The 16,573-nt window shown below is 48.2% G+C and overlaps 1 protein-coding gene across 1 annotated transcript; it reads left to right on the top strand.

The window, feature by feature from the left end:
* Positions 1 to 14,472: 14,472 nt before the first annotated feature.
* On the top strand, positions 14,473 to 16,551 carry CHAC1 (ChaC glutathione specific gamma-glutamylcyclotransferase 1). Its single transcript, XM_015864265.2, has 3 exons — positions 14,473 to 14,755; positions 14,841 to 14,876; positions 14,961 to 16,551. The coding sequence occupies exons 1-3, from the start codon at positions 14,513 to 14,515 to the stop codon at positions 15,444 to 15,446; spliced, it is 765 nt and encodes a 254-aa protein (XP_015719751.1). The 5' UTR covers positions 14,473 to 14,512; the 3' UTR covers positions 15,447 to 16,551.
* The last annotated feature ends 22 nt before the right edge of the window (positions 16,552 to 16,573 follow it).

Raw genomic sequence — 16,573 nt, forward strand, 5'->3', positions numbered from 1 at the left:
CAGACAAAACAAAGCAAAAATCACCACCACCATAACAAAAAGCACCTTTGTTCCTTCACCTTCTGCCTGCCTTGTCTAAATACTCAAAGCTGCTTGAGGAAGGAACTATTCTTTGCTGTGGCATACACAATACTCAGGTGCATCTGAATCACAGCTCAGGAAAGAACCTGGACATCCTGAACTACAGAATGAAGACAAAGTGGCTGTGGCTGTTGAAATGAAAGCCGACTTCCCAAGCTGACTCTAAATGAGCGTGACAAATACATGCCTTTACTACTAAAGCATCCAGTAATAAGACTATACCAGTAACTCCAGAGCAATATGAATCTTTATGTCTACTCTACTTGCACAGAAATCTGAGTGGGCAATGGCAGTAGGGCACATTCTGTTCATTAACTGCATTGCAGGCTATCCCACCACTCATAACTATGGGGCACATTGCTGGGAACAGGCAGGAGAGAAACAGATCATACCACGCTCATCCAAACTGGCAGCGCGTGGGAGTGGGTGAGAGTTCTGGTGCTGCAGGAGCTCTTCATCGCGTACCAGCTACGACACACAGATTTTATCCCTGGAATGCCAAGTGGCTTCATCTGTGCTGGAGGGCAGGGAGAGGAATGGGAAAGGGCAATAACTATTTGCAATAGATCCATAAGCTTCATGCATGCAAACTCAGAGCTCTTCTGAAGCCAGAAAAACAACTTCTCTAAGCAACACTATGGAAGTCTGTAGAGTGCTCATAGCCTGTGACTACAGCACTGGAGCAATGCAGGCTCAGGGTGGATGGCAGAAAAATGCCTGCCACAAAAGACACCTTACATGAATAGACCTGTGCTGTCTCTTGGAACTGCAAACCCAGCAGTGCACTGCCCCTGTGCATCTTGGTTAATGGGGAACAGAGTAAGGGGGATGACAGTTAAATGCCCTCTGCTGCATGGCCACAAGCATGCACTGTTACTCTAAGTAAGTTTTTGGCCACAAGGATAGCTGAGTAAGAGTGGGAGTACACATGGTCACAGATTAAAGATATCTGCCCCAAGTGCTTTTAAAAACAAATAGAGGGGAAAAAAAATACAAGCTTTGCAGCAGCAAGGTCACAAGTGATTTGGTAAATAAGAAGTCCAAGTTGCAATGGAGAATGTGCCCAAGGTGTTGCAGAGTGCTGTCTGCAGGGAGAGGTGCCAGGCTGGAGCCACAGCAGGAGGGCATGTCATAAAACTCATGTTACCATACAGACATGGGGGGGTAATTTCGGCATTTCCAATGAGACCAAAAACCATCTCCCCTCTCCCAGGTCTGTAAGGTGTGGAACGGACTCTACTCTTTCAGAAACGGGGAGCTCCTGTGGATCCAGGGACTAGCACTAGCCCCCATACATGATTGCCCTGAGGGTACAGAGTAGCCCCATTTATAATTTTCTAGCACTGAATGAATAGGTCCAAAATGCCTTTGCATTTTGCTGTGCACACATAGCTCATATCTTCCTCTAGCTCTGCTTTTCTACATAGAAAAGCATTGCTGGACAGTTCCAGCATGCCATTCCCTATCACTCCGACAGATCCCATTCTGGAGTGTGAGGAAAACTTGTGCTAACAGAGCAAAGAACAAGCAGTGAAGAGACACGGCACTCGGTTCTGAATTCTCAGCCAACTTCATACTAGTGTACTTGCACCAACTCCAACAGAGTTACATGGGTGTGAATCAGGATCACAGGAACACAGGGTGAAGCATCTATTCCCTCTCTCCTCCCTGTGCCTTCTGTTCAGGCTCTGCAGCCACCCTCTGAGCAGGATTTAGCTTCACATCCTCCATCAGGCTTTGTTACCCACTACAGGTTAAAGCGGGGGGTTGTACAGAGCTTTGAGACCCTCTGTAAGAGCAGGCTGCCTCATCACTGCAGACAAACACCTCTCTGCTCTGTCCTCCACCTCACTGTCACATTGAGGGATTTACCAGAGTTACTGTAATAGCACAAGCTTAAATGCAGTGCTGGAAAGCCTTGCTTAGACTTCACAAACAGTCTGCCAGAGCTGATTTGCTTTCCTTAAGGAACCTCACCATGGAGCTGTAGGTTCTGTGGGCACTTATTTGTTTGATCTTTTTAAATAAATGCCTAATTACTTCCATCCATCTTCTTCATATTCCAGGTCAGCGGCTGATAGTGACATTTGAGAAGGATTGCATAGAATGAACCTTTGTGCTCTTGGACCACTGAGAAGCTCACTTGTGACCTCTAGAATTTTCCACTTGCCCTTCCTTGTGGAGAAATTCCTGCTAGCTCAGAATGGCATTCCCGACAGACTCTGAATGTCATATGGAGATCTGCTCCCACACAGAAGGGCGCAGGAAAGATGATGTGCTAATGAGCTACCTTCTTATCCCTGCTGTCAGTTCACTGACTCTCCCTCCTCCTTTCCCATTCCTCTGAACCACAAATGTAATTGCTTTCCAGCAGCACTGCAAAAAGCCCAGTCCATCTGCAACCCTGGAATCCCTCCAGAGGGCAAAGTCTTGGCGTTGTGCTTCAAATTATCTTGTCTTTTCTCTAGAGAAGAGGGAAGGAAATATCAACCGGGGCACCAGTGCAGCCAGACTGAGACACTGAAATGGGGCCAGCATCCCTCTTGCCATCGACTACCCGGGTTGTCCTGCCAGCACTCAGCAGGCCATCACATGCCTGTTGCCACCGTGTCACTACTGCTGCTATTCTGCTTGGCAATATGGCTGGTGCCTGAGTCTGCTCCCCCACGTCCTTCTCAACATATTGCCTGCTGCAGTACCTAGCACCCAGCAAGCAATACTATATCTAATTAAAAATGCATATCCCAGTGCTTAATTTATCTCTCTTGCTCCACAAAAAAAATGTCTTCTGTCTCTCCACCATTAAATATCTTTGATCTACCTACTGCACCACAAATATATATAAAATATGCCATCATTTTCCAAATAAGCAGAGTGGTATCACTTGAAATGTTCACTTGACGCTTTCCCTTTCATGGAGCATGAGAAAAGAGCGGTTCAGTTTGACCTGGCATGCTAAATTCCCTCCAGTTCTCTTTCCAGGTGTGAAGTGGGGTTGATCCTCACCCACCTCAGAGAGGGACAGCATGAGGTGCTCACGTGCCTCAGTGAGTTACACTCAATTAGCAGAGTAAAAAAAAGAGTTCTAAGCATCGCTAGAGGATACTGATGCAATGTCTGAGCCTGCTCAGGCAAGAAGAATGCACAGATTAGAGCACGGTCAACATTACGATTGCACAGCGGTCTGCTGAAGGCATCAAATCATTTCAGGTGTAGTAGAAAGATACTGATAACCAGGACATCATCTCTCCACACACAGATTAGAGCTTGCTGATAGGGTAATGATTCTGCTTAGTGCCTTTGGAAATGAATGAGCTATGGCTGCTTTTTGAGTAGCCCAGTCATAGACGCTTACACAGATACTGCTTGTTATTAAGTCCAGTGCACTGAGTGACCAGCAGACACAACAGAAAATCTGAGGAAGTCAGCTTCTGTTTTGATCCCTATTTTTCTGGGGAAAGGCAGCCACCAGCTGGTCCACCCCAATGGATTTCTCCCGCTTTTAGGATTCCTTTGTGTTCTTTACTGCCAGCGCTCAGGAATCTGATGCAACCTTTGCTACGTATCTCACCAATACTATGGCATGCCATACTGACCCTTCTGCCCAGAGACTGGCTCCTCTTGCCTCACCACGCATTGTAGCATGAGCAATATGCAAAACATGTTAGCTGTTACACGCCCATACGATGACACCTTTCTTCCATTACCACCAGCACAGTACCTTGTAATTCCTTTTAAATTACTCTTAATCATCCTGTGCCACATATATGTCTAAGGAGCAGCCAAAAATAGCTCAAGGAAAACAGGCAAAATCTGCTGCAGGAAAGCGGAGGGAGATTGACAGAGAAGTTATTTCTCATCCAGAAGTTCTGCTGGAGTTTGGTTTTGACTCTTTTGGGGCAGAGCCCATCACTGCGTGAGAAAAACCTCACACCTGCTGATGTTGGAAAGAAGAGGCATGGCAGAATTAACAGTTCAGCATACAACAAGTCACCCCAACTCTGTTGTACTGTGACTTGACAGGAGGAAGAAAAGAGAGACAGTTCTTGGCTTAGATTTTCTTGCTTTTATTTATATTGCTTGACTGCAAGAAATGCAACTCGTAGGCTTTGCATTAGATGAATAGATCCCTCTGCAGCTGCTATTTCAGGACACTTTATCACCATGCAGCAAAATCTCAGTGTTTGCACTTAGCCTGCCTACACAGGTATCCACCCACAGTTTACTCACCCATGGCCAAGCCCTTCCCACACACACACAAAAATGAGCTGTCTGCTCACCCATAGAAACCCGAGGGCTAATAAGTCCATAGGCTCTGCTGCACTGCTTTGCATGATATGGCACTGCAAACTTGGAAACCCATTTTAAAGAGATAGCTCAAGGAAAAGAAGAATGCTTGGAGGTGGATGTGCCGTCTGAACTGCCATGCCATCAGTTGTTAGCTCAACCTGTTGCATAGCTTTTTGCTTGCCCTGATCATTTAAGCTAAAAATGGATACACAGGCCAGCAAGTGAGCCTGGTGGGGCAGTAAGAAAAAAAAGACTGAGTGGAAAGCTTTCCACATGCAGCTTGAGGAGAACAGCTCTCCACAGCCTCACTAGTAGGTGATCCCGTGCTACAGGCTCGATGGGAGGTCATGAAATCAGGGATGGGACAGGAGTAGGTGGCCAGCAGTTCAACGAGAGATTAAGCAGTTCCTGAAAAGCAGCCTTATCACCTCAGCCAACTCCAGGAGTAAGGAAAAGAGGCGCTGGCAGGTTCAAAAGGATCCTTCATACCTCTGACTCCAAAGGCATCTGTTACGCACAGACTCAAATTAAAGAAGTCACTAACTGCTTAATCTTAAGCACATGATCAAGTTCAGCATCAAGGAATTTAAATGCATCCTAAATAACAGTAATCGAGTCCTGCTTTGGCAAGATCCTAATTTTCTTGTGTTTTTAAACATCAGGGGGTCCAATCATAAGATTGCACATGGAGATGGTCAGTTCACAGCTGGGCAGAACCACGACTGCACATTCCTATTTGAAGCAGCAGAATTCAGCATAAAGATAATGGTGTTAGCCTCCATGGTCTGACTTCAGGAAAAGGTCTCTACCAGCCAGCATCCTGCAGAGCAACACACAGCTGGCTTCTTGCCATTCACCTCTTTAAGCTCTCTTTTTCACATTCTTTAAGCCCATCTCCCTCAGACAGTGCAAGACTGCTGCTACTGGCAATGGGACCAGAGCTTGTCAGATTAGAGGGAGAAAATGATTATGCTAGAGAGTCGTTAACCTTTTAAAGGGTAGGGCAGCAGCCTTCCTGTCTCAACCCACATAGATACCCCACAGAAGTAAGAACAGGTTGTGCACCTCATTGTGCAGAGAGCAGACCCATATTCATTAGAAGCTGGAACACAAGCAGCTGTGCAACAGCTTCGTTACAGTGGTCTGGGGGATCTAGGGGTGGGGAGTAAGAGATTGTTTACGTACAGGTGGGAAGGAGTCAAGGGACTGGTTTCTATCCAATACATACACATAACAGAACAAACAGTCTTTCCTCAGCAGCGCAAACTGTACCAAGACAGGTTTCACACATCGTTCAAAAAGCCAACTTTGTCAGCTGTTGTCCTGGCACCAGTGCAGCATTCCTGCCTCACAAAAATCTGGCTGGGCCTTATGTAACCTCAGGCTATGGGTAGTAGCAGCGTTAGTAAACAGCTGGTGATGATGCCTCTGCTTGTGTACAGCATTCCAGTTTAATCATTACATCATGTACCAGTCACTTGGGTTATGACTTTGATATTCCACTGACACAGCAGTCAGCCTCCAGTGCTGTGCAACCGGAGTACCCACAGCTCTAGGATAAGATTCCCCAGTGTCCGTACAGCACAGCTCACTGCCAGATCTCATGCTAGCAATTAGCAAGCCAAGTACCCTGGTAAAATTCAGATCCAGATTTCTCCACATCGCACCAAACATCGCCCTGTGCTGCTGCAACCAGCTGGGTGTCTCTTGCAAATGAGTGCTGCAGGTGAGCAACTGCAATACACACTGGATGAATTTAAGTTGATTACTTGTAAAAAGTAAGCAAGCCACATCAGCCTCAATTCTTCCTCTTCTCCACTTTCCCAAAGAAGTCACATTTGTTTTCAAGCTGAGGCATTGATATGACTGTAGACTTGCACTATCTTTACTCCAGCCAAAGCGTCTGCACTTCCATTCTAATCTGGTGGGTTTTTCACTGTCAGTATGCAAACATAAATAACTAGACATGGTATTTGGCACTGGGAAAAGATAACAGCACCTCAAGTCTTCAAAGAGCTGCTGAGAGCTGACAGTGGTGAGTGGCAGTGGGAAAAGTCACAAGGCAAACTTGGTATAAATAGGTGTAGCTGTTGAATTCAGCATAGCTATGTTTAGCTTGCACTCAGGTCAGTTCCAAAAAGGATAGCATGTAGCAGGCTCTGGGATACAGTGAAGATAGAAATTCATGACAGAAGTCCACAATGGAATTACATCATGGCAGAGCTGGGAAAGGTTGGAGACAGGAGTCAGAATCAATGGCAGAACTGGAACAGACAGAGCAGTCTTGTAGGGAATACAGACAGGCTAGAGTCAGCCAAGAGACATGCAACATCAGGACATGGTCAGTGAGAGCAGGAAAATGTTCAGGAGTCATTGCAGCTACATGTGCACAGAGGTTACCCAAGCAGACATGAGAACATGGCAAAAGTAAACATCTTGTCCTGTCAATGCTGCGTGCTGGCTTTGGCCACAGAAACTAAACCACAAGCAATGCATGACACACACCCCGATGGAGCAGAGCTTTATTTCCTGGTGCCCACAGGTTAGAAGAGGCTGAGGAACTCCTATGTGGAGATCATTCACCTTCACAAGTGATCTTAACAAGCCAAGAGCTGGTGCTGCCAGCCTGCATTACTTTGCAGCCAGTCTCACTGCTAGCCTGTGGCCCTGCACCTGTCCCTTGAGTCACCATGTCCCCTGCACAGAAGGGCTCACAGTGCCATTAGAGTCACTTTCCTGTGGCCTCCCAGTTAGCACCTAGGAGCACAGAAATGCACAGTCAACACTTCCCACTTCAACACAGTCAACACATGACAAGAAAGCCTACCTGGAACATCCCTGCACCTCACGAAAGCTGGGGAGCTACTCCTCCTTATTGGGCATTTGACCTGCAGGCTGACAGCAGCCTTCTCACCCCACTTTTGTGCTGGAAGCAGAGAATCTGTGAGTGATGAATGACTGGTTGTACTTTGCTACAAGACCCCTGTTTAGACATTCAACCACAGCACAGCAACTCTGCCAAAACATCATCCAAATGCACCTGAGTGTTATTACACCCAGGGAGTGCATGCAAAGGACACAGGATCTGGGCAGTCACTTATTGCTTCTGGCTCGGGAAAGGAGGAGGAGTTGCTGCCTCCAGATGCGGTGCTGGTGACAGAGCTGAAGCAGAAGCTGAGGATCAGGGTATGCCCAGCTGCTTCATCTCTGCAGTCCCAGGCAGCCCTCCCATGGATGCTGGCATGAGTCATGAGCAGCAAGATGCAGCAGCAGCCCAAGGCTCCCAGCTGCAGTATGTGCCTGCAATCACGTTCACCAAATCATCCCCTTGCACACAGCAGCCACAAGGAATTCAATCCACTTTATACTCTTGCTCTGACTCACCCTGATGATCTTCATAGCCAGCACAGCCTTTGCCAGGCAGGTAGTTCCCAAGGCCCAGCCACTGTCATTCTTCCCACCTGCCTCCTGTTACCACCAGAGCCACAAACATGACACTACATACCCTACCTGCTCTATTTTACTACTGCTGCATTTCCTCACCCCTCACTTCAGAGGGTTTGGAAGCTTTCTATCTCCTACATAAAATAGAAAGAGACTTAATTTTGAAATTATTTATCCTCATCACCTTTAAGGGTTGCTAAGTATTTGAGAGTCATGATATTCCCATAGTGGCTGCATCATCATCAAGGTATGAAATATTGCTACTGCAAAACTTAAGGTTACAAAGCATAGAACACCAGGGCCACCCTGGGTGAGCTCAGAGCCAACACACAACAGTCCTGTCCAGGCAGATGCTTTTCCTGTTTTGGTCCTAAGCATGATCAAGAGTAGGAGGATGGAACCTATTACAGGAACTGCAAAAAGTCAGGTTAACAACCTCTAACTGCCCACCTTTCACCAAGATTGCCCTCTAGACTCTATCCCTAAGCGCCACATCTGCATGTTTCTTGAACATATCCAAGGACCGTGACTCTACCACCTCTCTGGTAAGCCTTCTCCAGCCATTTGCCCACAACACAGACATGATGGGCTGGGCATACTGCTGGGTAACACATGCTAATTGTATTCTTGTACTCCAGGCTAAATAAGAATGTCTCTGTGGAGCCTGAGAGCATGCAAGTCCTCCCCTCTATGCCTGCTCTCCTGGCACACAGCTTTGTCTCTGGGGGCCTGACACAGAGCCTGCTGCACAATTGCTGTCACTGAATTAAGGAGCTGGCAGAATTTTCTTACTGAATTTGTCAGTGCACCACAAGGAAGATGGGCATCACTCAGCAGGTGTGAAGTCATCTATTGGTTTAATAAGTGGTTTGGGTTTTTTTCCATGCTATTTTGTTCTAAATAAATATCATTGTGCTTTAAGCAAGGTGGTGTTCATTGGCCTGTTCTGCTCTTCCTCTTTGGAAAGAGAACATGTAATTTGTAAAGAAAGATATTTGGATCTGCTGGGGTAACGATGGCAAGGCTTATCAAGGGACCTACATGATCAGACCAAATGGAGAAGAAAACTCCATTTTATTCTGGTACAGATGAGCCAAAGTGGATACAGTGCAGAAAATAACAAAATAAATAGAGTTATTATTAAGCCAGAACATCTCCAATAAATACCAGGAAATACACAACAAATCTACAGTACCAAAGCAGCTCCTGATACAGATACCAGAGGTACTACAACATAGAGACAAAGATTTTCAACTGCTTGCTAAAGGATTTCTCTCTAGGAATGCAAGACAGAAACACAGTCTTAATGAACACCAAATATCTTCCAGCATGGCCACGTATGAAGCAAAATCTGCCAGTATTTGTAACTACAAAAGCCTGTTTGTTATGAACTGCAACCTGTTAGGATGATCACTTTGGAGACAGCAACCAGACTTTTCAGTAACTTCAGGAAAATGCAACTCACATTTGCTTATATTACAAAAACATTCTGTTTTCCTTTACATCCAGTATTGTGCCTGTTAGCTCCCTTACACACAGCAAGGCTCAAGCATTCAAACTGTGAAATGCAACGTGACACACATGCACACACCACAAAAAACAGCAAAGAAGAGAGTGTGATGAGTGAGTGGCTTCCTATCAACATAGGTGCTTACCTCTCTTTCTTCTGATGTGCTGAATGGTTAATATCTTGCTTTGAGCAGAGGAGCAAACACACATCCACCCCTAAAATGACCAACCTCAGCCTCCTTTTTACCTTGTTAAGGATTCAGACAAGTGGGTGGTAGGTGGGTCCCTTCCTCCCCCTGATAAAGAATATTAGTACCTGCTGAAGGTAGCCATAGTGGGAAGGAGTTCTTGTTGTGGTGCTTGTTGTGCACCAGTCACAGACTCTTAGTTTGGGCCTGCCAGAGGCTTCGTGGTCATCCTTTTGCTAGCAGTGTCTCAGCTTTAGCAGAAAAAGAATTCCTGACTTTGAGGCCTCATACAAACAACACAGACAGTGCTTGTTATTAAGACACAGCTGTGAGCAAGTTGGATCCCAGCCTCATCACTGCAAACTGATGAAGCTTTTCTGACGCCAGGAGTCTCTTGAAATTCTGGAGCTGGGCTCCAACTCACTGAAGATAAACATGGGCTTTTTCCTGTGGTGTTCCTCAGATGGAAACTCTATGTTCTTCAGATGCACTGTATGGAGAGATAGGTAACAGACATAATGGCACTGCATGACCTCTGTTGCAGTTAAATCAAGATAAAGCGGGTCCTTTTCTCTTGCTTATTCTCCATTTGGGGAAGTGAACATGTGATACTAAAAGCTTGCTGTTCTACAGGTCAGGATGTTCTCTTTGATGTCCAGGCTACACCTTTCCTGTCCACATAATGCTCATGTACTTTTGTGCCAGTTCAGTTTGAACACAACAGCTTCCTTCTCTCTCTTTCTCTCCAGACACTGGAGTAAACCCTGTGATGTAAAGCAGTCCTATTCCCTTGTTTACACATGGTCAGACTAAGCAATCCAGCAGCCTCCAGGAGAGCTCTTTTCCACCCCCTTCCTCCTAACAGCTCTTCCCTCTTCTGCCCGTGCTTTCGTTTTTCACTGGAACTGCAAACAGTCTGTCAGTTGACGCTGTTGCACAATAAGCCACTGAAAATTCAGTTCCCATTGATTAGGTAAATGCTGGCCTTATGTGTCCTGGAACCACACTGCTGTATCGCAAAACAACAGTACCCAGCTGATGTACTCTGATTTGCTTCTCTTCATCCACTTCCGTCATCTCCCCTTCACCAGCTCCTGGCTACGTCGCAGCTAACAGCTTGCCAAGCACCACCCTACAGAATACTTCTCTGATGCCCAGATAAACAGAATCTACTGTACATTCTCTTGTCTACAAAAGTCACTTATCAAAGCTGTGAGGTTAGTTAGTCTGCATTGATTTGTTCTGCTAAGTCTATTGTGCATTTCAATTATATTTACACCCCAAGTTATTTTTCCTAGCAAATCACATACTAGAAACTGTTGTGTTACCATGGTCAGGCTATCAGGTCTTTGGTTTTCTACGCCACATGGTATTTTTCATGCCTCAGATACGAGCACTGTTCTGTTCTCCAGTCATGTGGTGCCCGCTCCACTCAGATATATTTGCATTCCTTGCTTATAAACACTTGGTGCGCCTGTTCTTTCACCTCCCCTGACACAAGCACAGGAGCTTTCAGAACATTGCTTTTTCTTCAAGTACAGTACCGTTTTTTTCTTTAAAAGCACAGCAAAGTGCCAAAGGGAGGTTTCTCTTTTCCATCCCATATGAGCATCCTGATACTTCTTACAGCCTTTCTGAATTCAGTGGTTACTCCCCTAAACACTTGTCCTTCCCTGCTAAGGTTGCTAATTGCAGACCTCTTTCTACCTTTGACCAAGGGTCTTCCACTTTTCAATCTTCAGCCTACCTGCTTCTGTAAGTTCCTTCAGTTTTCTTCAGATCTACTTTGTTAAAATAAAATTGTAGCCATAATTTTATCTTCTCTTGATGCCCAAAGTGAAACTAAACCATGCCACTGAAACAGCCTGGATGAGGTGCTGACGTTTCAGCTGAGGCTGAGGTTCCCAGCCCAGCCCAAGTGAGCCTTGCTACCTCTTGTCCCAGTCTCCCTGCAACGCTGCTGCCATGCAAATCCATCCAGTTCCTCAGAATACCCTCCCAGGCATCAGCACATGCCTAAGCAGCAAGGCCAGGCAGTGGGGAGCCAAGTACAGCAGGTTACAGTGCACCACTATGAGTTGATCCAGTTCCTGGCTCACGGCCTGGCACTTGGATGAGCTCCTGGCTTGGGATGCAGTGGGATCAGGGCAAGGTTCTGTACTCAGCTGTTACAGCAGCAGAGTGACCAGAGCCATCAAGACCAGCTCCTGCCAGTAGGTCAAAACTGTCCCCAAGCTTCAAGTGAGAATGGAAGGTGAAGCTGACAAAGGCCATATTGCAGCATGTTTCATCCATGTACAAGACTCAAAAGCCAAAAAGTTAACATGGGGTTTTCTTTGTAGGACAGTAAACTACCACACCATGGGAACAGATGGCATGTGAGAACTTTCTTTTGGATCAATGGATTACTTTCCCTTTTTTTTATTTTCTTTCTCTTACCCACAATAACAAGTCCAAGTAACCACTGCAAACTCTTCCATAAAACATTCCTGATCCCCAGGCTCTTATCTGGAAGCTTTAACAATGCCATCTTTATTTGCATGTGTTTGAAACAGAGACATCTGTGCATTCATACAATGTATGCTCCTACCTGATAGTGGATTCATAAATGCCATAGGAGTTGGGTTCAACACATAGAAGTAAGATACCCGGTGATGTGTGTGGATGTGGCAATGTAAATATCAGTTTACATCACCAGAATATTTTTGTGGCATGGTTTGAACTTCACAATAGCTGTAATCTTTACTGAAGCCTTAAGGAAAAGGGGCAGATGTGTTCTTTAGAATCTCTTGTTTGCTCACTGTAAATAGAAGGAAGCGGTGCCAAGTTGATGGTGGTAGATGTGGCATCTGAAAATGAACAGCAGTCTTCCCATCCCCCATCAGTGCCAGCTGAGTACAACACGTTTTGGTAAAAGCCACTGTGTGTCCTCAGCTTATTGAGCCTGATAATGAGAGCCCGAAATGCAAGATGAAGCTAATGGCGGTTTCAGTCCACTGCTATGTGTCATGCCAGCCCTGCTGTTGGTTCCTCTGGCTCTGCGATGATTCACTGCTGTCCTGAAAAACAGGCACCTGTGGCACAGCATTAGTCACAGACACTGACATGGAGGATGCTCGCGCTGGGGAAGTACAGAATACGCTGCTAAAGAAAAACTAGGTCTACGTTTTCCTGCAGCCTGGGAAAACCAGTTTCAGGATGTCACAAGTAAAGCTACAGTTGGCTTTTGTCCCCCTTCCTGAAGGAAAGCAAAAATAATAGTAATAAAATGCTTAACAGCAGGGAGATTTAGGTGTGTTTTTTAATAGTAGGCCACTGTCTTCTATCCATTTTTTCCCTTTGATACTTCCAAGCTGTTTGACGCCTACATTTTTTTCCACCTTCTACCTCACTCCTGCAGCTCCATCCTGTTCCTCCATCGCTGCACTGCATCCTCCCTCACACCCAACTGAGCATTACAGTGGCTTACTTTGGAGGCTGTCCTCCTTCCCTTACAAACACAAGCTCCAACAGCACTGACAGACACAAAACCCTCCCCTTAGTACCCACTGCTCTCCTTACCTCCCATGGGTGCTGCTCAGCTCCTTCACCCCCACCAATCCTCACAACCTTTGTTTTAACCTTAATAAAATGAAGGTACAGGCAGCGATGAGAAACAGATTAACGAAAGCTTGAAACCAGCAACATTCCTCAGGTCTTGCTGTGCGCGTAGTAACTTCAAAAGCAGTCTTTCCCCAGGCTGTGCTCCTAATGATAGAGCAATATTCCAACACCTTTACTCAAGAAAATGGGATACTTGACTTCAAAATACGTTTATAACCTCAGACTTAATTGCTCCAGGTGTAACAGTGCTGAAGGGAACACAGACCTGCAGCGTTCAGCTGGTGTGGGATCTGAATCAGGCCCCCTGCGGCTCTTGCTTTAAGCAGCGGTTCCTTGCTGCAAATGATGGAAATGGAAAGGAGTTCTTTCTTGACAAGCATGCGGCCACTTCCCTGCAGCATCTTTTATTGCGTTGTGTGTTATCTTTAGCTTGAGCTAACAGACAAAGCGCAGTTGCTTCACTTGTGAGACTGATGCCTTACACAGCTCATTTCTCAGCTGGATAACATTCACATCCCAGGGAAAGCTGGAAAAAGAGGCTAGATTTGTGCTTTTTTAACCGCTTTCTCTAAGAACGGAACCTAGCAAAATCTTCTGCGCTTTATCTCTTAGACACTGATTTGTCTGTCACACCGTTAGGGCTGACCTTGCGATGGGTCATGTTAGACACCGAGCTGGGCACAGCAGGGCTGGGGAGCAGGGCACTCTCTATATAAGGCATGGTAAGGCAGATGCGACAGCAGCGCCGTTGTGTCACCCATAGCGCGGGTGCCAAGGTCCAGGGAGCAGCCTGTGCTGTGCGTACTGTATCTGAAACGCCCTGTTTACGTGGGACAGAGAGGTGGGGGCCCGCTGGACGGGGACCAACAGGAAACTAAAGCAATGAGTGCAGGCGGGCCGTGTGGGTGATGAATGCGGGGGACAGAACAACGAGGAGTTCTGGTTCTGCATTTCCTCCACCACCAAAACGAATAACTTTGTAACTTGTGCCCACCCTCGGAGCGGGCTGCACGACACGCCACGGGCCGGGAGCCCAAGCCCCAGCCCTGGGAACGCACTGCATCGCTCGATCCCGCCCCATCCCCTTGTCTCTGTGTTCTCTTTACTACTCCCGCACTGTCCGCGCACTTCCCGGCTCCATCTGTTCCCCGTCCCGGTGCTCCCCGCCCCTCCCTCTCACTTACAGCCGGCCCTGCCGCCAGCAGGACGAGCGCTGCGGGTAACGGCCCCGCCTGACGCAACCCGCGCCCCGTTTTGCCCCATCGCGGTGCGGGGCGGCGAAACAGCCCGCCCTCGTTGCATCACCCGCCATGGGCAGAGCCGGCCGGGCGGGGCCACGCCGCTGCGGCCTTTAAAGGGCCGGGGCGACGCGTGCATCCCCAACAGCGCCCGGCGCGATGAAGCGGGACGCGCAGAGCACCCAGGAGTACCCGGGCCGGCCCGAGGGGCCGGAGCATCCCGAGGCACCTTCCAACCCAGAGCCGGCCGCGGAGCTCAAGCCGCGGTTGTGGATCTTCGGGTACGGCTCGCTGGTGTGGAGGCCGGGCTTCGAGTTCACGTCGCGGAAGGTGGGCTTCATCCGCGGCTACAGCCGGCGCTTCTGGCAGGGGGACACCTTCCATCGCGGCAGCGAGCGGGCGGTAAGCGCTGGGCTGTACGAGGGGCGGTAAGCGGGGCGGTCGGGCAGCCGGTCTGTAACTCGGTCTCCTCGCTTTCTCCCCACAGCCCGGCCGGGTGGTGACGCTGCTGGAGGATTGCGGGGTGAGTAGGGCGGCCGGTGCCGCGCTGGGGGCCGCGGGCAGGTGCGATGTCGGCGGGGTGTGAGCGCCCGTCCTCTCGTTGCAGGCGTGCACGTGGGGCGTCGCCTACGAGGTGTGCGGGGAGCAGCAGGTGGCCGCCTCGCTGCAGTACCTGAACGTGCGCGAAGCCGTGCTGGGAGGATACGACACCAAGCTGGTCAGCTTCCACCCGCAGGACAAGGAGGCGGGGGAGCCCATCCAGGCCCTCGTGTACATCGCCACGCCGCAGAACCCCTCCTACCTCGGCCCGGCGTCCGAAGAAGACATCGCGGCGCAGATCATCGTCTCGAGCGGCTGTGCGGGTCACAACGTGGAGTACCTGCTGCGCCTGGCGGACTTCATGCGCTACTTCTGCCCGCAGGTGGAGGACAAGCACCTGTTCTCCATCGAAGAGGCCCTCATTGCCCTCCTGCCCTGCCTGTGCCACTCGAAGAAAGCCCTGGAGGAAGCGCCCGGGGTCCCGCAGAAGGCTGAGAGGGAGAACTTCTTGCAGGGCTCCAGTAGGAGGGACGAAACAGTCGGGACGGCCTGAGCTCTGACAGAACTACACAGGGCTGAGTGGATGCAAGGAAAAGGGGTGGGAGAAAGGGAGGGGGCAAAGGGGCTGCACGGTTCCTGATACACTGTTACCTGTAGCACCTGCAGCCCATTGCTGCTTTCCAGATGGGCAGCGGGGATCTGACCAGAGCTGTGCCCTCAGGCTTGGTTTTGGGGGTGAGAGCTGAAGCTGTGTGCTTCCTCAGGAGGGGAAAGAGGCTCATCTGTGCACTTCTTTTATTCCTTATTTTTTCCAAAGACTGGTTGAGCAGGACTCGACTGGGTTTTAGCAGTATCTTTGTGTTCTACCTCAGGCTGGCCAAAGCTGTTGCATGGTGGTAGAGCTTGGGCATGCTCTGCCAAACAACCTTTTTTTCCCCTTCCCGTGTCTCACCTCCAGTGCAATACAAAGTGAATGTGCCTCTGTGGGTCCTGCCTCCTGGTGTTGCAAAGGATCACACTAGTGCACTTAACTTTTTTAAACTGTTATGTTGTATTTATTATGTGTTGTGTGTCTCCTCCTTAAGAGAGGTGTCAAGCTGCTTATGTGCCACTGTGGGATGCAGCCCATGCTCACCTTTGCATTGGTGCCTTCTTGCTTTAGCTCAGTTTCCTGAAGCACTGAACCTGTGCCAGTGACTGCAGCCTTGCTCTAGGCTTCACTGACCTTGTGCTGCTGCAGGCTCAGCTGATGCTGTAAGAAATGGGAAAGCTGTCTGACGCAGCAGCACTTTAACCTGCCTCGTACTGGATTGCCCTCTGGCAACGGGTAATATGGGCCTTTGGAGAAGAACCTGAGAGTTCCAGCTTTGTACCCAGAACTATGCTTGGTAGATTTGTACTTAACTGTGAAGGACCACTGCTGAACATAATGCAATCCTGGATCCTGCTGTGTCAGTAGAAGCAGAGGTACTGCTGCAAGCTCGGGCTTCTCAGCTTCACATATTAACAGCATGAAAACCTATAGTATTTGGAAAGGAAACTGCTGCTACTGCAACTGGCAAAAGAACTCCTGAGGGCTGAGTGCAAGGACACTTGACTCCTCCCAAACATTGCTCTTTTATAAAAAATAAATAAAAAATAGGGAATATTTCCATTACTGTGGCTTGTATGTCTATGAAC

The sequence above is a fragment of the Coturnix japonica genome, chromosome 5 (assembly GCF_001577835.2).
Source record: "Coturnix japonica isolate 7356 chromosome 5, Coturnix japonica 2.1, whole genome shotgun sequence".
NCBI classification, from domain to species: domain Eukaryota; kingdom Metazoa; phylum Chordata; class Aves; order Galliformes; family Phasianidae; genus Coturnix; species Coturnix japonica.